Source organism: Myotis yumanensis, unplaced genomic scaffold, assembly GCF_028538775.1.
Source record: "Myotis yumanensis isolate MYYU_CA2020_CCGP unplaced genomic scaffold, mMyoYum1.0.hap1 SCAF_11, whole genome shotgun sequence".
NCBI classification, from domain to species: Eukaryota; Metazoa; Chordata; class Mammalia; order Chiroptera; family Vespertilionidae; genus Myotis; species Myotis yumanensis.
Window position 1 is genome coordinate 29,363,898 of NW_027223762.1, and position 19,800 is coordinate 29,383,697.

Consider the following 19,800-nt stretch of genomic DNA (forward strand, 5'->3'; position numbering starts at 1 on the left):
CACTGGGCCCCTAATATAATTATAAATCACTCCTATTGGGATAATTTGAAAAAAGTTAAAAATCAGAGGCTGGGAAGAAAAAGGGAGGAAAAGCAGAAGACAGAATAGAAATAAAGGTGTTGGCAGAGAAACTTGAGAAATAAAGGAAATGGAGGGAAAGTAACTACTATTAGCGTTAACTCTGGGACTATAAGAAAGAGGAGGCTGAGATCACAAGTTGGGATGGTTATGAAGGCAGAATTATAAAAGTCAGTGATTTGAGGAGGGAGGTAAAGAAATAGCTATTTGCTATGCCTAAATATTAAATAAAGGCTGCCAATGTTCTTTTCAGTGCAAGCATACAAGCTACTCTGTATCTCTGGGACCATAAATAGGTATTGGAGGACAATGTGATTAAAGTCATAAAACCAGAAAAATGTTAAGTTGGAACATCCGCCTTAAGCAGGCATATTAGCTACAATAAACATGGAATGAATTCATATCATATGCATCTTGTTACAACTAGGAGGAAGGATCCTAAAGTAGTAAGTAAAATATGGTAAGGGGAAATTTTTTTTCCAAATATATTTTTATTAATTTCAGAGAGGAAGGGAGAGGGAGAGACAGAAATATCAATGATGAGAGAGAATTATTGATTGGCTGCCCCCTGCATGCCCCACATTGGGGATTGAGCCCACACCTGGGCATGTGCCCTGACCAGGAATTGAACTGTGACCTCCTGGTTCATAGGTTAACCCTCAACCACTGAGCCACACCAGCTGGGCGGTAAGGGAAAATTTATTGTACAGTGGCAATTATTTCTCCTTAAGATGCGTGAAGAGTCTGATAATTTGGTGTGCTTAATATTTTCGTGTATACTAAAACATTTTATATGCGCTTTCCCAAGTCCACTCATGACCTGGATTCTTCCCACTCATTTTTTTCTCATAAGGCCTTACATTCCTTGAGGGCGGGCATTTTCAGAGTCTAACCCTTGAAAGCCGAGTCTGTATAAGTGTCATTCCCATTGTATTTGTATTGATCCAGAACACCTCAGGGAAGATGACTTGCCCAAGGTCACTAAGATTCAAATCAGATTTATCTGATTTCAGAGCCCTTCAAGCTCTTTGTCCCCAGTTGAACTACCTCTTGAGGCCGGGAGCAGCGGATGGGGGATGGGGTGGGCAGGGTCAGTGGCTGAGGGGCACAGGGAGGCTGTGGGACCCCCTAGTCTGGGTGTGGAACAGGGATGGGGACCGACCCCTGCCAGGAGCTGGCAATGGGTAGGAGGTCCCGAGGTGGAGAAGGTTATGGTAAGGAGGGCCTAGGCCTGGCCAGGGAAGCTAGTGAACTAGTCGGGAGAGGGTTGGTGGGGTGAGGAGGCCAGGCCAGGCCAGGCCACGGGCGGTGGGGGAGGGGTTCCACGGCCCCACGGAGCGTGGGAGAGGCCCGGGCAGGGGCCGGATGGCTGCTCGGCAGGCTGCGCCAGGACAGCAGGTGCGCAGGGGCCGGGCTGGGACCAGCGCGGTGCGCTCTTTGCTAACCCACCGGCTTCCCGTGCCCGTGCCAGTGCCTGACCCTCCCTGTTCCCCTGGAGTCGCCTCCTCCGGGGCCCGCGGCTCCTCACCTGCAGGGTGGCCGCAGCGCCGCCCCTTCTCCTCCATCTCGCAGCCCAGACCCCAGCTCCACCCACCGCCCGGGAGGATGCAGGGCGCCCGGGAGGATGCAGGGCTGGAGGCACCATCGCCATCGCCATCGCCGCTGCCGCCGCCTCCGCGCATCCCGGAGCCGCAGGAGCTGGGGGCGCAGAGGCGCAGTCACCGAGCTGCGGAGGGCGCCGCCCCCTCCACCGGACACCCAGGCCTGGCACCCCGCCTGACCTCGCACCCTCACCACCTCGCTGGCCTCCTTGTGCGCTGGGGCCGGCTGCTCCCCGTCCTCCGGGCTCCCTTATGTAGGCAACGGCCGGCCGACAGGAAGAGGGGCAGACCAAGGGATCTTGGTCGCAGAGGGCGCACCGCGGCATGGGAGGGTGGGCTTCTTGCCAGCGCTCCGCCGCCTGCACTCCCGGCTTGGGCCGCCAGGCTCTCTGGGCTGCAGCTAAATACGTTCTCTCCTAAATTGGCACCGTCCAGTTTCGTACTTTGAGACTTAGAACTGTAAATCAAGTCGTAACATTTAAATCAAACCAACTTTATAAAAAGAATTACATCTTCTTTCAAAAAGTATTGATGAATTTACTAAAGGAACTTACCAATTACTAGGGAACAAATGCAAAGTAAAAAACAAAACAAACAAAAAAACAACAAAACTACCCCTTCAATAACGAAGCCAAGAAACTATGGACATGAATGTTGAAAATCATAGAAAGCAATGGTCGTAGGCATGCAGCTAGGCAGTTTAGTGAGCAAGAACACAAACCCACATCCATCATCCTCTCAATCCTCTAGAGTCCATGTGCCCCAAACAATGAACTCATAAAATGGGTTTAATTTTAGTCTGAGCCTTCAAGTAACATCCTTTCTGGGTAGCTGGGATCTTACTACTTTCCTAACCTCCAGGGGGAGGGGGTAGTGTTCAGAAATGAGAATGCTATTTGAATGCCCTTTCCTTCACCCTGATGCCGGAAAACTCAGTTCAAGTGAATATTGCTGATGAAATCCTATTGTGGCTAAACTGTTTGGTACCAAGTACCAAAGAATTTGACTTATGCATATAACTTATCTTTCCCAGTTCCCCTGTGCTTTCATCGTAAATAAAAAGGCTGGATAATTTGTGAAGTAGACATTCAGTCCAGGAGTTGACTATGCTCCCAGAATTTGGTTTAGGAATGAATTTATTCCTAAAGGCAAACTTCCCATCAATTCCCATGTAATATTCCACTCCCAGACACATGTAATGCAGCAGTTCTCATCTAGGTTGTCAGCAGCGGTGACCCTGGGCCCTAGAAATAATCAAAAGGAAAGGAAGACATTAGTGTTGAGTGGAAACTCCAAAATTATATCCCTCTCCATATGAATTGCCTGCTCAGCTCCAGGCATTTGGCCATGCCAGGAGGTAACAGGTTTGGGCTGGCAAGCAGCAGTTACACCTGTGGGAGAAATTATGTTACTGGGGGGAAAAATAAACGTACAGGTTGTAAAGGATTCCAGAGATCTAGAAGAGGAAATCAGAAACTACCAAAGTTCCAGAACTACTACGTACCATCAGCAAAGCTACTATAATTCTGTCTACCAAATGTGCCAGCCAAGTGTAAGAAAACAGCCTTAATAGTAAAAAAAAAAAAAAAAAAAAAAAAAAAAAAAAAGGAAAAAAGAAAATCTGCAACAACAAAAAAATATATACAAGCAGGGCTGTTATGTTAAAATATGAATGGCTATCGATTTTCAGGAAACCAGCATTCTAACACACTGTCACTGTCAATGCAAATTCAGGAAAACATTATCAGAGCCACTTAATGTTTGATTCTTGACCAAAAAATCTCACTTCTTGGAATTTTTCCTAAGGAAATACTTGAGGAAAAAGTTTGAAGCATGACGATAACAAAATGTTCATTGCAGTGTAATTTGTAATAGGGAAAAGGGAAAACCTTGATGTTCAACAACAGGGGAATACTCACAATTATATTAGCAAGAGAAATTGCCATCATCCACAAACATAACTATAAAGATCATGTAGGAAAAGTAAATTTTTTCAGTCAAACAAAATTTCTTACTGGTTCCTTCTAGACACACTACTAACTGCCAAAAAAGGCCTGCAACTTTAGGGCTTGGCAATGCCTTTTCAAATATTTTAAATCAGCTTTCACAAACTTTATTTTTTTGTCACCAAAACTTATTCACATTAAGAGAACAGGGGGGTAAATTTTCCTCCTAAATTTTGAAACACACTTTTCAAAGTCTATATTTAAAAGATCCAATTCAGAAATTAAAGATTATTACCTCTTACCTCAAAGATGCCGGCTTTCTCCTCACTTCCCCCCGCCCCGCCTCCTTTCTGGAAACCTACCTTAACACTTCACCAGTGGTTCTCAATCCTGGCTGCACAAATGAAGCATTATGGAGCTTTAAGATGATCTTGGGAGTGAGTCCTAACCAGAGAAACTCTGATAGAGGAACACAGTGGATTCAGTATCATATTTTTTCAAAGTTCCACTGCAGAAACGTTGCTAAGACATAGTTTCGTATAGCTTAGAAAAAATCGAAGTGGTTAATAGGACGCCTCACTACTCAAGGTGTGGTCTCAGGACAAAGCATCAATATCATGAGATGGGAGCCTGAATTAAAATTCATATTTTAACAAAATCCCTGGGGTTCTTAGACATATCAATCATCTAGATCAGCTGCCCAATAGGACTTTCTGATGAAAACATTGATCTGTGCTATTCAGTAGGGCAAACCACTAGCCACAAGTGGCTAATAAGCACTTGAAATGGGTCTAGTGCAGGGGTGGGCAAACTTTTTGACTCGAGGGCCACAATGGGTTCTTAAACTGGACCGGAGGGCCGGAACAAAAGCATGGATGGAGTGTTTGTGTGAACTAATATAAATTCAAAGTAAACATGCCAAAACCGGTTTGGCTCAGTGGATAGAGCGTCGGCCTGCGGACTGAAGGGTCCCGGGTTCGATTCCGGTCAAGGGCATGTACCTGGGTTGCGGGCACGTCCCCAGTAGGAGATGTGCAGGAGGCGGCTGATCGATGTTTCTCTCTCATCGATGTTTCTGGCTCTCTATCTCTCTCCCTTCCTCTCTGTAAAAAATCAATAAAATATAAAAAAAAAAAAAAAAAAATTCAAAGTAAACATCATTACATAAAAGGGTACGGTCTTTTTTTTTTTTTAGTTTTATTCATTTCCAACGGGCCGGATCCGGCCCTCGGGCCGTAGTTTGCCCACGGCTGGTCTAATGAGACTGAGGAAATGAATTTTTAATTTAATTTATAAGTAAATAGCCACATGTAGCTATTAGCTACTCTAGTGGACAGGTCCAACCTAGATAACTCATTTTGGTCAGGGGACATGAATTTATGGATTGAGATCTATGGATCCAAAGGAATCATATAGTCACTGCCTACAGAACTGTTATGTCCACTTAATGAAGACAAAAGCCAGGTGTTAAAAACAATTCATTTATTGGGTTTTAAACTAGGTACACAATGAAATAGTCAGTTTGGCACTACTCTATACAGGGACTATGCCTGTGTGTGCTGATCTGTACCAGGACCTCTGCTGTGCTTAGGTCTGCATTGAGTCATTCATCAAGTAGATTCTAAAAAATATACTGTAGTGTTCCTTTAAGGAAGACTGTACAGAGTGTGTTGCAAGATGACATTCACAAACTTGTGAATTACTCTTTTCTTTGTCTCGAAGATACCTTGCGTTCTATAAACTTGTCAAAGGCAAACGTGGCGTTTGCATTGAGATGCACACAAAAAAGTTACATAAAAATTCAGACATTCTAACATTAATGAACTCAAACAAAACCCCACACCTCAGCTTTTGTAACATGAAAATAATTTAAAAATGCAAACAATGGCAATCAATTTGATACAAAAGCCAAAATCACTATAATAAAGAACTACATGTGAATTTTACAAATTAATTACACAATGGTGTTGTGTAAAAGGTTGCATCTGTACAAAGTCTTGCCAAAGCTATCCCTACAATTTATACAGTCCTTTACATCTATATAACATTTATTAAACAAGGCAATTAAATATCAAGACTTCTTAGTCTCTCAACGATTCTGCAGGCAAAAAAAAAAAAAAAAAAAAAAAATCAGAAAGAAATTACAGAATTTTTGCAAACACAGCAATCTTCTATTAGGTGAAATATAACAGTTTTAAAAGTGGGTCAAACAATATTTGTAAAGAATACAGGTAAATCAACCAGTCAGGGTGTTTATTGTTGTTGATGTTTATTTTCAAAATCATACACTGTATACACACACAACAATCCATCAAAAATGTATTCACCAAACCCCCAGTTTTCCCACAGTTACTCTTCTCTTCAGCACCAGAAACTCCAGTCTGTGGGAGGCGCGTGGTGGACACCGGCTTCACTTTTGTGTCTTGTCAAGCAATCCATCAGGTCCTTGGCTGGTTCCAGACCTGTCCTCTCTTCCTTCCATCTTCCTGGCTCTCCAAGCTTCAGATTTATGGCCCACAGCCCTACTCCCATCCAAACCCAACAGCCATTTGGGAAGAATTCAAAATCATTTGAGATGAATGAAATGAGAGGACCTGTTTTACAGATGGGCATTCTCCATTCCAAGTAAACTGTTTCTTAATGAGTTCCTAGACTCAGTCTGGTCTTGGATGCCATGATCATACTGGGTAATTATTTCTAGTCTGAGACACTGTGGTTTTGTCAGATGCCTCAAAGAAAAAGTGATCAATATTCTGGAAACAGTTCCGGACAAGTTAGGAAATCAAATGGCAGCTGAGAACCTGTGGAACGCAGACTAATGAGACTAAACAGAGACCACCAAAATGATGAGAGCTCGACAAAGGCAGAGAGTTAAAACCAGCAGCGAGCCACCACAGATGGTACCTGAGGATCTGGAATTTTTGATGAAAAGAGCTTGAAGTGAGGACTACTCACCTGTATCAGAGAGGAAAAAAATTTCAGTCAAGCCCAATAAGTGAATTTTTCTTTATTCTTCCTATCCCAGTAGAAAGGCTTCTGGGTCCTCCCTCTTTAATAAGAATAGATAATAAATATTTAAGAATCCTGATAAAATGTTCTCACTACAATATAGAACCTAGAGCCCTCAGGGCAACCCAAAATGCCCAGGCCCCACTAAGAGGCTACAAAGAACACATTTTTTGTTTTTGGCCCAGCTGGCGTGGCTCAGTGGTTGAGCCTTGACTTATGAACCAGGAGGTCACAGTTTGATTCCCAGTTGGGGCACGTGCCTGGGTTGCAGGCTTGATCCTCAGAGTGGGGCGAGCAGGAGGCAGCCGATCAATAATTCTCTCTCATCATTGATGTTTCTATCTCTCTCTCCCTCTCCCTCTCTAAAATCAATAAAAATATATATTTAAAAAAAATTGATTATTTTTTTTAAGCCTACTAAGCCTACTCATTTATAAAGATCTAAAAGCAGTCACATAACTTGTCTGCTTAATAACTGAAGCAGAAATGCAAGGAAAAATTCTCTGGGAACTTACTTAAATGACATTTTTAAAAAACTTTATCTAAACAATGACATCTAAGAATATCAGCAAAAAAGAAAAAACTTAGGAGCACCTAGTTCTCAGTCAGTGAACCAATGACATTTCCCTGAGGATGTCAGACTTCTTTAACCCAGAGCCCTGGTGACTTACCCTCCTATGCATAGTAGCATGGTGACACCAGGAGATCGGTGAGAACAAGCAGCTGGTCGTCGGTGAACTGCTGTTTGTGTTCCTGCCAGTTGTCATGGTGCGTCCTTCGGAAATTGGATAAGGTCTTCTTTACAGTCATCTGTCAAGAGGGCAACCCACATACATATTATTCTGACCTCTCTGAACCACTAGCGTTATATTTAGGATTCCTTCAGCTGAGTAACAAACTCTCTAGGCTTCAGATCTCACTGCTCACCGAACGCTACAGAACCAATGAGCCCAAAGACACCAAGCTCGCTTTAGAATTACTTGGACAAGCTATTGGAACTTGTACCACATCAGTAAACCAGTTTCAATATACATGTAACATCTATTTACTAAATTGAAAAGGACAAAGTCATTCATCTTCTGAGTTAATTTAGGACCATAGGTGCTCACTAAATACCATCAGGCTTTCCTATTTAACATTAGCTCCTAATTATACAGTTCCTACATAGAACATGCTAGTAAAATAGAAGTATAACATTTATACTGACAACACTGACACTACTTTCATTGTACTGGGAAGGACAGAAGTTACAGTAATTCCCTTGCTACCAAAGGATAAAAAATTCACATGGAAGCAAGGTCTCTGCAAGATTTTAATGATTACTGATGAACAGGCTTGACCCTGTAGCGGTAGTAGTGGCTGTTTGAAAGCATAAGGTGCAGAATGTGTAGGGAATTATCAGTATAAATGGTGTTTTACAAAGCATCTCTTGATAATGTGTGTGCAAAGAAACCAACAAAGCTTTTACCTCAATAGGCTGAGGGTCATTCAGATGTGCACTCAGATTCATAAGGAGCTGGGGCATCCAGGTGGGAACATCGTAAGGACTAGAAAGAACACACGCACCAAGTCCTAGCACCCCAGCATGGCGTCTGACCAGCTCTGCAAAGACAACAGCAGTAAAGTGCAAATACTGATAGGACTCTACTGCCTTCCTTACAGTGAAATAAAATTAGTTTTAGATTATGCTAGTTATTTTCAATGTGTAAATGTGTGTTTAAAATGAATCTTTATTCACACACGTGAAAAACATGCATGAGTTTGAGGCCGAACTAAAAACATCCAAATGTGTCTTGTATTTGCTAAAACTAACAAAATAATTGCTTTTAAAAAATCAATTTATACTATATACAAAAGTGTAATTCCCTGATGCTAAAACAAACTGCAATCAAAATTAGACCGCACTTTTCAGAATGCATCGATTCATAGGTAAACACCCTCAACAGAGAACTGCAAGCCCTGGCTGGTGTGGCTCAGTTGGTTGGGCATTGTCCCATGCCTGAGACGTTGCTGGCTGGATTCCAGTCAGGGCATAAACCCAGGCTGTGGGCTCAATCTCTGGTAGGGGGCATGCAGGAGGCAGCTGATCGATGTTGTGCTCTCACATCAATGTTTCTCTCTCTCTCTCTAAAAATCAGTAAACTATTCTTTTTGTTGTTATTAATCCTCACCGGAGGGTATTTTTTCCATTGATTTTTTACAGAGTGGGAGGGAGGGAGGTGAGGAAGACAGAGAGAAACATTGATGTGAGAGACACATCAACTGGTTGCCTCCTGCATGCACACCAACTGGGGTGGGGATGGAACCTGAAACCCAAGTACATGTCCTTGACGGGGAATCAAACCCCTGACCCTTGGGTGTGTGGGCTGACACCCTAACTGCTGAGCCTCACCAGGGCAATAAACTGTTCTTTAAAAAATAAAACAAAAAGAACTGCAATGTGTCTGTTTACTACAGACTCTCTATTCTTTCTTTAGCAATAGAAGTTAAAGTGCTTTCCATTATCTATAATAATAAAAGCGTAATATGCTAATTAGACCTGAAGTCCTTCCGGACAAAGCCAGGGCTGCGAGGGAAGCCTGGGTCCTGGGTGCCAGAGGGAAGCCAGTGCCAGCAGCCAGGGGAATGAAGGCCTACTCTTGCACGAATTTCATGCATTGGGCCTCTAGTATTTTAATAAAGATGTGTGTGTGTATTATGTGTTTGTAAGTATATTATATGGTATACATGGTGGATAGGGGGGTTGAAGTTAAGAAAAAGAGAGCCGTAGTGATTTGGCTCAGCTTTTACATGCAAAACTCCTCAAGAGCAGAGACAACTATTCCCAGTACCCAGCACAGACCCAGGGCACATACAAGTATTCAATAAATGTTTGTTGAGTAAGCCTGGTTAATTCTCCAAAGAATCTGTGTGTTTCCTACCAGGATTGTTACCTGCAGAAGGAATCGTATCTCCTACGAAACCAGGGTCTCGCTTTCTTTTCTTCGGTAGTTTTGTTTTGCAAAGTTGTTCAAAATGAATCTGCATAGGACTGTCTATGGTAAGGAAGTTACACTGTAACAGACCACTTAAGGTGGTTGCAGCCATTTCTCGAACCTGCAGAGATAATCACTTGCATTAGAGCGAAGATCCCAAACCTGCTGGAATATCAGAGGCTGGAGGGTGGTATGGGAACGGGGGTGGGGACTTTCCCTGGCATTTGTGTACAAATTGTGTAAATGCTCTTTTGCAGCTTCTTAATAGAGATTTTATCAGATTGTCAAAAGATCTGTAGCCTCAAAATTGAAAAAAGCCACTACATTCAGGTAAATGCTTAACTATTTTATACAAAATTAAATTTCTCTATAAATTATTTTCCTATTGATAAGTCTGCTTAAATGTTACAAAGCTTTCTTTAAACATTTCTCATTTAGGTTACTACAAAATTGTTTTCAACATTACCATAAGAGCTGTATTTAATTATTAGATAGTCGACGTCACTTTTAAAAATGATAGTTTTAATAAAAGTCATCGTTATATTTATGCTAACAGTTACGTTTAAGCCTACTACATGAAGGAAAATATAAAATATAAAAAATGTTCTAAAATAAGGTCCAGAAAACGGTAAATTTTAATGCAATTGCTATAATCTTTAAAGTTAGTAAACATTGACTTTAGAGTTCCCACCTTGCCATTTCCATTCTTTAGTTAAAAACAATACAAGGAAAAGTTTGTAAAGTTTTATAGGTAACTGTAAATACTTTCACTGAAGCCTGTCGGAGTTGTTATCACCATGGTGGGAGTGCCCTGGGGACTAGACAATTCTGCTCAAAGAACACACGCAGCTGGATTGGGAAATGAACAGGCTCATCAGGGAAATGGAAACATTTCCACTCCCAGTTTCCTACAGATACAATCTATTTTTAGTGTTCTCAAATAAAATATATCATTAATGGGAGTGCTCACTACATGGAAAACCCATTAAGTCATAAAATAAAGTAAAAATGTCAATTACATTTTCTTTACCTAAAGCCAATTTAGAAAGTTATATCTTACTTCACATTTATCACAACATGCTTTTCTTATATTAGGCTATTTCAACAAATTAATGTATCTTATTGTACAAAATATTAATTACACCACAAAAGTTGCCTTTGATTCCTTTACCAAAGAAAATTAAAGGGAAAAACAATCCTTTCCTAAGTTTACAGGATAATACATTTATGTGTAACTTTTTATCCTCTTGAAACTACCTTCATATACATTCCTATTAGTCATTTAAAAATCAGTAAGATACACAGATAGAGTATTATCACCAGCAATTTCGTAGATAAGAAAATTTTGGTTCACAAATGTTACCTGCCCACTGCAAACAGAAACCAGGATAAGAACTGCCTAATGTTTGTTTCCATTTGTATTACAGGAAATCATGAATAGGATATCAAACCAATCCAGGAGGGCTACGCTAAAATTAAAGTTACTTTTAGTGATTTATACTTTAATAGAACACATGTTATCAATGTGTAAATACTATTTAAAGGGGAGCCATGATGCTTTCTTTGAATTTCTTAAATTTCTATTTGCTTTAACTTAAATTTTACCTCCAGCTGTTCATCCTCCAGAAGACTTATGACCAGCCACCTGATACCTTTAACTGCATCTTCATTGTTTAGGAAAATAAAGAGGTTGTAAAATACCATGGTCTGGAGGTAGGTCAGCACTGTGTATCTAGCATGCCAAGAACTGCTTCTTGCTGTCTGTGAATGAGAAGTATAAACAATGAAAATAGTGCTGACAAGAACATGAGGTGACAGACATAGAAATGACACACAAATAAAATCTTCTAATATAATTCTACCTATTTTATGCGGATAGTTACAGCAACCTCATCTTATAGTTCCTTCAAAATGAAAGGTTGTATAAGCTATTTCAGTAAAGGTATTCAGAATATATGAATAGTGGAGAGTAAAGGGGAGGAATCCTATATAATAAAGAGGTAATATGCAAATTGATCATCACTCCAACACACAAGATGGCCACCCCCATGTGGACACAAGATGGTCAGTAGGAGGGCAGTTGGGGGGAACTGAGGCCTGCAGAGGAGGATAGTTAGGGGTGATCAGGCCTGCAGGAGAGGACAGTTGGGGGTGATCAGGCCGACAGAGGAAGGCAGTTGGGGGCGACCAGGCCTGCAGGGGAGGATAGTTGTGGGGGGACCCAGGCCTGCAGGGGAGGGCAACTGGGGGCAACTAGCCTAAACGGGCAGTAGGACATCCCTCGAGGGGTCCCAGATTGGAAAGGGTGTAGGCTGGGCTGAGGGACACCCACCACCCCCGGGCACGAATTTTGTGCACTGAGCCTCTAGTACACAGATAAAAATCCATTTTAGGAGAATTAATTATTTATAATTCATGACTAACTCCTCAAAAGGTTGCATATTATTTTATTTTACTTTTGATAGTAGCAAGGTATTGAAAGCAAAAAAGATTGAGAACTACTAAATCCCACTACAAAAAGAATACCAAAATATTGTGCTGTTAAAAATATTTTTTGGTGTCATTTAAAGTAGAAAATCTGAAAACCATGGGGACATGTCCACTTTTATATTATATAGCACATGCTGCCCTGGATAAAGCTGAGCACAGAGTATACTAAAAAATGCTACCAGAAAATACATAATCACTTAGGTCTTTCTACCATAGGCTAGGAAATATAAGTGAATAACATAAGGGGGAAATGGTAAAAGGAAATGACCATCCCTTCCCTCATTAAGCACTTTGTATACAAGGTGCTTCAATAATTAACTCTCTATGTACACAGAATATTTGGGGGTTGAGTGATCTGCCCAAGATCATAGAAGCTGGTGACAGAGCCTGGTACAAAATCTAGGTCTGGTTCTTGGGTCAGTACATGTACTCACTCATATTAAAAGAAAAATTAAACAAGTATCAGGTACTGTGTGCACTGCCGATGACTTAGTGAAATTCTTAGAATAAGCCAAAATCCCAACAAAAAGATATATATTTGGTATTCACTCTTACTTGTTTTAGCACCTGAAGTACCAAAGGCACTTGATGAGGGTAAAGCAACCCCTGAGACATTAGTGATAAACATAACTTTGCATCTCTTTTCAGTTCATCATAGCTATTGTCGTTTTCCACTGGGGCGATCTAGAGAATAAAACAAACCAAAGACAAGAATTGGAAAGTAACAGCCAATCAGTACACAGGCAACCAACTTTCCCTCAGAGTGATTTCCCTCTTGTCCTCTAACGATTTTTTTTTTTAAAGTATCATTATGAACCATTGAATCTCAACAAATTTAATGGCTTTGATCCACTGTAATTGCCCTTCTTATTGGTGCTCAAACTGGCTCCTGCATCCTTTAACACAACTGTAGCATCCTAGGTTTCTGGTATGACAAGGTGACCCAGGTTTACCCTGTACATTTCTTGGTCTAAACCTGAAATCAGCCATTTCTCCAAGCAACTCTGGTTCTTCTAGTGGGAAATGACACTTAGGAAGTATAATCTGGACACCAGGATATTGATTGCTATTAGGTTGATTAGTGGTTCTGGGCCTTTTTGGTGGACACTGCTAGGATATAAGCATATTTTCTAAATAGAAATGGATCATGAGATCAAAATGATAGTTCCAAATTTAGGATTACAGGGATTTTACTAAACAGCTTGGATTCTTATATATCCCTTGTCTCCCATGCTAAAAATCTTGGTTCCTACAGACAATTATTACTGCATTTGTTCTTTATTATACCTTACACATAATGGCTTCACTCCAATATTATTAATAAGGATATTACCCACAAGGCATGTATGAATTTCTGTGTTCTTAAAAGCCACTGCTCTGTATTTTTATCATACCAACCAGATACACAGTGAGGTAAGGTTCATTTATTTCATTTCGTCTTTTTTTAAGGTACTTTCCTTCCATTTAATTTTAAACGTGCTTATAGGGTCCTAAAGACAAATTAATAAAACAAGGTACATTCACTCTACCTTCTTTTCTTTGTCTTCCCCAACCCTTAAATAAGTATCCTCTCAAATATTCTAAATGTATTTTCTTGTTTCTTTTTAAAGTAGTTTTAATTTCTAAAAATAAATTACTTTTCTCTAACACACTAAGGATTATACCAACTTAGGTGAGAGATTCAAAGCTTAGTATTATGAAATTTCTTTGCATGCCTATAACAAGTGGAATCTTCACCAAGCCTTCATTCTTCTTACCCAAACTTCAGACAGGCTCCTTCTGAGCCTCTTTTCGATATTAAGTTTTATTGCCTTCATCCTCTGACCAGATGAGTAATTAAAACCATCTCAGGTCATACCTTCCATCAAATAAAATTTCAAAATCACCATACAAATACCAGATATAAGTTACTTCCTGTAGATATTTGTTACAACCAATTATAATGTCATTTATCACTGTAAAATAAATGCAATATACTGAACATTTTGATCTTCAGATTCATTATATATTAAGTATTAAAAAGTCAGAAAGAGCTATATTCAAAAATTTCATTGTGGCTTTTCTTTTTAGCTATCAGTATTTTCCTAAACTATTACTTAGAAATTGACTATTAGTGAAACAATGTTTCATCTTACCTAATATTTAAAAGATTATTTCAACAAATATAAAACCACTATCAATTAATGATTTTCCTGTGACTATTCTATTTTTGAAGATACAACCAAATCATACACAGTCTGAAAACTATCAACCGTCAGATGATAAGTATAAATTCCCTTTGAACGTCAAAAGGGGATGCATTCCTAATTTTAGCCATTAACTTACCTTAAAAAACAAAGGTAAAAGCTGAAGTTGTTCTGTGACTGCTGTAGAGAAGGATCTTCCTGCACTCGCCATCAGCCATTTCAATACTATTTGGAAATGGATATGCAGAATCAGTCTTCGCTATCCAATTAGAGACCACCAAGTAGAATAGTATTGTGGTGCTAGTGCTAGCCACATTGGCAGTGCTTCAATGTTACTAAACAGATTGTTTATATTACTTCTTAAATTAGATACTGACCAGCAGTATGACAGGACTCACAATAAAGGGGGGGGTCAACTAATCTATGGAGTACTAAAGCCATGCTCAAATAATGAATCAGCAAATTATTAACAAGTTTACCAAATAACTATGCTAAATACAAATTAAAACTAGCCTTCAATAATTCCAATGTAGCCATAGCTGGTTTTGCTCAGTGATTAGAGTGTCAGCCCTTGGACTGAAGGGTCATGGATTCAGTTCTGGTCAAGGGCACGTCCCTCGGTTGCAGGCTCGATCCCCAGTGCCAGTTGGGGTGTGTGCTGGAGGCAACCAATCGATGTGTCTCTTTCACATCGATGTTTCTCTCTCTATGCCTCTCCCCCTCCCTTCCACTCTCTCTAAGAATCAATAGAAAAAAATATCCTCAGGTGAGGATTAACAAACAAAAAATAATCCCAATGTAGCAAAAACAACAACTAAGTTAGTTGTTTATATTCAGAATCCTTGAAAAATTTTAAGGTATCAGGACAATAGGACACCACCAATAACAAAGATAATTAAGGGGAGTGGGGGGGAAAGGCCCAGCTAGGTTGGCTCAGTGGTTGAGTGTCAACCTATCAATCAGGAGGTCACAGTTCAATTCCCAGTCAGGGCATATTCCCAGGTTGCAGGATTGATCAACAGTGGGGGGTGGGGAGGCATGTAGGAGGCAGCAGATCAATGACTTTCATCATTGATGTTTCTATCTCTCGCTCCCTCTCCCTTCCTCTCTGAAATCAATAAAAATATATTAAAAAAAAAAAAAAAACTAAGTTAGAGGACTCACACTTCCAGATTTCAAAACCTACTACTACAAAGCTACAGTAATCCAAACAGTATGGTGCTGACATCAGGACCGACATATAAACCAATGAAATAGACTAGAGAGCCTAGAAAGAAACCTTCACACATTTGGCCAATTCATTTTCAAGAGTACCAAGACTATTCAACAGAGAAATAACAGTCTTTTCAACAAGTGGTTCTGATAAAATGCATATCTATGAGCAAAAAGAATGAAGCTCATATCTTATACTTTAAATGTAAGGGATAAAACTATAAAACTCTTAGAAGAAAATCTAAGGGAAAACTTCATGGCATTGGATATGGCAATGATTTCTTTGATTGATATCCAGAACATTTAAAGAACTACAACTCAACAACAACAAAAACTAATTAAAAAACGGGAAAAAGACTTGAATAGGCATTTTTCCAAAGAAGATACAAAAATGACAACTAAGCAAATGAAAAGATGTTCAACAACTAATCATTACAGAAATGCAAATCAAAACCACGAGATATCCTCTTTACACCAATTAGGACAGCGATAGTCATAAAAACAGAAAACAAGTGTTTTCTGGATGTGAAAGAAATGGAACCTTTCTGCACTGCTGTTATGTAAAATGGTGCAGCCACCATGAAAAATAGCTTGGTGCCTCCCCAGAGTTAAACAAAGAATTACCATATGGCCCAGCAATTCATTTTCAATACCCACAAGAAATGAAAGCAAAGATTCAGATACTTCCACACCCATACTCATAGCAGTATTGTTCACGATAGCACAAGAGATAAATAAGCTAATGTCCATCAACAGATGAATAAACATTAAAAACACTATGCAAAATAAAAAAGCAAACATGTATGATTCTACTTAGATGAGGCACCTAGACTAGCCAACCTTACAGAAAGTAGAATGGTGGGTGCCAGGGGCTGGGCAAGGGGAGAATGAGGAGTTATTGCTCAATGGGTACAGTTTCAATTTTAAAAGATGAAAAGAGTAGTAAAGATAGATAGATGATGGTGATGGTTGTTCACAAACAATGTGAATGTATTTGATGCCACTGTACCTTTTATGTTATGTACATTTTACCACAATAAAAAGGGTGAAAAAAGCCCTAGGAAAATATAAATGTCTGTTTTTAAGTGAGTATCTACTAATTTTAGCCACTCACTAGTTTTTAAGAGTTTAATGCCCTGAGTTCGTTCATCTTCTTCACCAATTCCATTTTCTTCCATGACATGGTTCTGAATTTCTTCATCTACATCCATGAGGGGTTTCAATTTCTCTAAAATTCGAGCAGTAAACTCAGGAACACGAGGGGATGCTGTTGGCGCGGTGTTTGGCAAAGAAACATCTATCATGAATATGTAGGTCAGCACACTATAAAATGAAATAGGCACCGTAAGAAGAGATCCCACATTCTCAATAAAACTAGGGCTCAAAAGCTATAACCCAACCAAGACAATTCCTAGAGAAGGTCTCTTGTGCTGTGCCTGCAACTCTGAGGTAATAAACACGGGGCATGCTGACTGTTCATCTCTGGCTTGGGGAGCCCACTGCCACCCTATTTTACATTCAAAGCCTCTTGTCTAGTGTGTACACCACCAAATAAAACAAAATCTGAAGAAGAGTATACTATGAAACTCAATAGTAACATAACCAGTATGCATTCCTAGATATTAAAATTGAATAAAAAGAGCTCAAGAAGTATACCATACCACAGAGAAAATAATACCTACCTCCCTATTCTTTCCCTGACATTTTTGTAAACCTGGGTGAGTTTGGGTTCCAAGTACTTCAACAGTCTGTGCAATAGCTCAGGCACTCTCCACTCTTGCTGGGCAAGGCCACCTTGCAGTACATAGAGCCGACTAAAATGAAAACACAGGAGAGTTGTGTTAGTCTTTACATACTGATGGGATAGATTAATGACCTGTGTTTCACTGAAAATTATTTCACTTTCTCAGTAACAACCACAAAACCTAATTCAAAAATGGGCAAAAGACTTGAGTAGGCCATTTCTCCAAATTCAAAACAGCATCTTTATGAAGATTTTATTGTATCTCCTACATCATTTTCTCTGTATTCTCTTGTCATCTCCACTACTACAATCAAAAGAAATAATGATTTCAGAATATTATTTGAGTTAATCTCTAAGCATCAGAATTTTCCCCACTAATTAAGAAAAATAATCAATTCTTCTTCTTGTTAACAGGATTATCTCTATTTCTCTCTCTTATCCACTAGTTTGTTCTCAGCTCCTTATACACCACCAAGAATATTTTCCCTTATAAGATTACTCTCTTCTTTCCTCATAGGAAAGAGTGAACAATGAGAAGCTATGAGAAAGAAGCTACTACTGTCACGGCACCAAAGGCGGTCCTGATATAAAAGACTTGACAATGGCGAAGGCTGAATCTAACTTATATTGGAATTGCTCAGGTTGCTTCCATTTCTCTTACTTGTCCTTATTGAGAAATAACTGTACTTAGTATCATGTTGTACGGAATGGATCACGTATCTCATAGAAGATTTATAGCTGACCCTTGAACACGGGGAGTAGGGGTGCCAACTCCTGAGCAGTCAAAAAATCCCCATATAACTTTAGACTTCCCCCAAATTTTAGTTGTCCCTCAGTATCTTTAGGGGGATTGGTTGTAGTACCCTCTTGTGGATGCCAAAATCTTCAGATGTTCAAGTCCCCTATATAAATGGCATAGAACAATGCATACAGCTGGCAATAAAAAAAGCCGGCCTTCTCCATCCAAGAATTCCTAATAGTATTTTCCATCCAAGGTTGGTTGAACCCTCGGATGTGAAAGCTGGGGATATAGAGGACTAACTGTATACCTATGGGGGAGGGGGGGAGGGGAGAGTCTGCATAAAAGTGGACCAGCACAGTCTGAACCAATGTTGTTCAAGGGTTAACTCTAATTACATTATCTAGCCTTAATGAGTGTAGGCAGTTCATTTCCATTCATACATCAAGCACAAACATGCTAACTTTTCTTAACTGTGTAAGTTTTTAAAAAAATTTTTTTTATTTACCATGCATCTACAAAGGAGCCACCTTCACCACTCAATGGTGATTCCAACAGCAGCTCAAAAAGCCAATGAAGTTTCCGGGGATCTCTGCTTTCCTGTGTTGAAATACAAAGTAATGATTAAAACAGGAGTCCTACAATGCTGTGAATGAGTCAGATCCTTTTATTTTATAAATATAAATATATATCGTATTTATAAATATAAGGATAGAGGAAGAAAATCAGATTAAAAGTCACAAGTGAGTCAAATCCAAATATGTTATCATAGCTCATGTTAAAAAGATAAGCAGTGAGAAAATTGTTAGCTAAATGGATTTTCTTCAAATCAGAGTATACACGTTATGGACATATTTAGTGTTAAAAACAACACCGATAACCTTGCATCATCTGGCTCTTACTACATGTAAGTTTATTTGACTTGTCATCTGTTCTAAAACAATGTATTACTATGGCCGAGAGGATATAATAATCTCTTAAGGTTACCACTCAAGGCTTATTTGAAAGACTAAACAGCTCTGACCGGTTTGGCTCAGTGGATAGAGCGTCAGCCTGGGGACTGAAAGGTCCCAGGTTCGATTCTGGTCAAGGGCATGTACCTTGGTTGCAGGCACATTCCCAGTAGGAGGTGTGCAGGAGGCAGCTGATCTATGTTTCTCTCTCATCAATGTTTCTAACTCTCCATACCTCTCCCTTCCTCTCTGTAAAAAATAAAAATAAAAATAAAGCCTAAACAGAACCATTTCCAATTATTTTAAAATGACACAACTATGAGCAAAATTTCAAGTTCAGGAGGTATAATGAGAATTCACAGATTTTGAGACAAGGTATAAAAGTTTGAATAGATCAGTTAGACACAGAAGTAAGCAGGAGCACGTACGCAGGATGTTGCTATACAAGTTCCCCAGTCGTTGTAAGTTTCCACTGTGATGTTGGACAGCGCTGTTCTAAGCAGAGGGCACAGAAGCTCCCAAAGCTTCTCCACCTACTCAAAACAAAATGCATGGGAAAATACTCAGAACGTGTCTTCGGTTCTTTTCCAGGAAACATATAAACACACAAACTGACACTGCATTTAAATTTTTTCTTTTAAAAAAAATTACTTCTTAGAACACCTAAATAATCCAGAAAAGTAACTTTACTATATCATCATCACACACACCCAGTTATAATGTGATTGTTTTTCCAAAAAATTATTCAGAAAAGAGGAGACCCCTTATATGATCCCTTACAAAATCATGTAAGTTCTCTTAAACAGAGGTTCTCTCTTTAAATTTTTGAATAATATAGCATACTGAGCTGGAAAAAACCTCCATCAT

The 19,800-nt window shown here is 39.6% G+C and overlaps 1 protein-coding gene across 2 annotated transcripts in view; it reads right to left on the reverse strand.

Annotated features, from left to right (window-relative positions):
- Nucleotides 1-5,092: 5,092 nt before the first annotated feature.
- PSME4 (proteasome activator subunit 4) overlaps nt 5,093-19,800 on the reverse strand; it is an 89,480-nt gene continuing 74,772 nt past the window's right edge. The window contains exons 37-47 of one of the 2 annotated variants that reach the window (XM_070429217.1): nt 19,362-19,466; nt 18,489-18,580; nt 17,180-17,311; nt 16,612-16,820; nt 14,425-14,510; nt 12,655-12,783; nt 11,215-11,370; nt 9,568-9,730; nt 8,103-8,236; nt 7,306-7,444; nt 5,093-6,580 (exon numbers count right to left, since the gene is read on the reverse strand). In XM_070429217.1, coding sequence (XP_070285318.1) covers nt 7,310-7,444; nt 8,103-8,236; nt 9,568-9,730; nt 11,215-11,370; nt 12,655-12,783; nt 14,425-14,510; nt 16,612-16,820; nt 17,180-17,311; nt 18,489-18,580; nt 19,362-19,466 — 1,341 coding nt within the window. In that variant the 3' untranslated portion in view covers nt 5,093-6,580; nt 7,306-7,309. Of the gene's footprint in view, nt 6,675-7,305; nt 7,445-8,102; nt 8,237-9,567; nt 9,731-11,214; nt 11,371-12,654; nt 12,784-14,424; nt 14,511-16,611; nt 16,821-17,179; nt 17,312-18,488; nt 18,581-19,361; nt 19,467-19,800 lie in introns of both variants that reach the window. The other variant, XM_070429218.1, reaches the window with a different exon arrangement.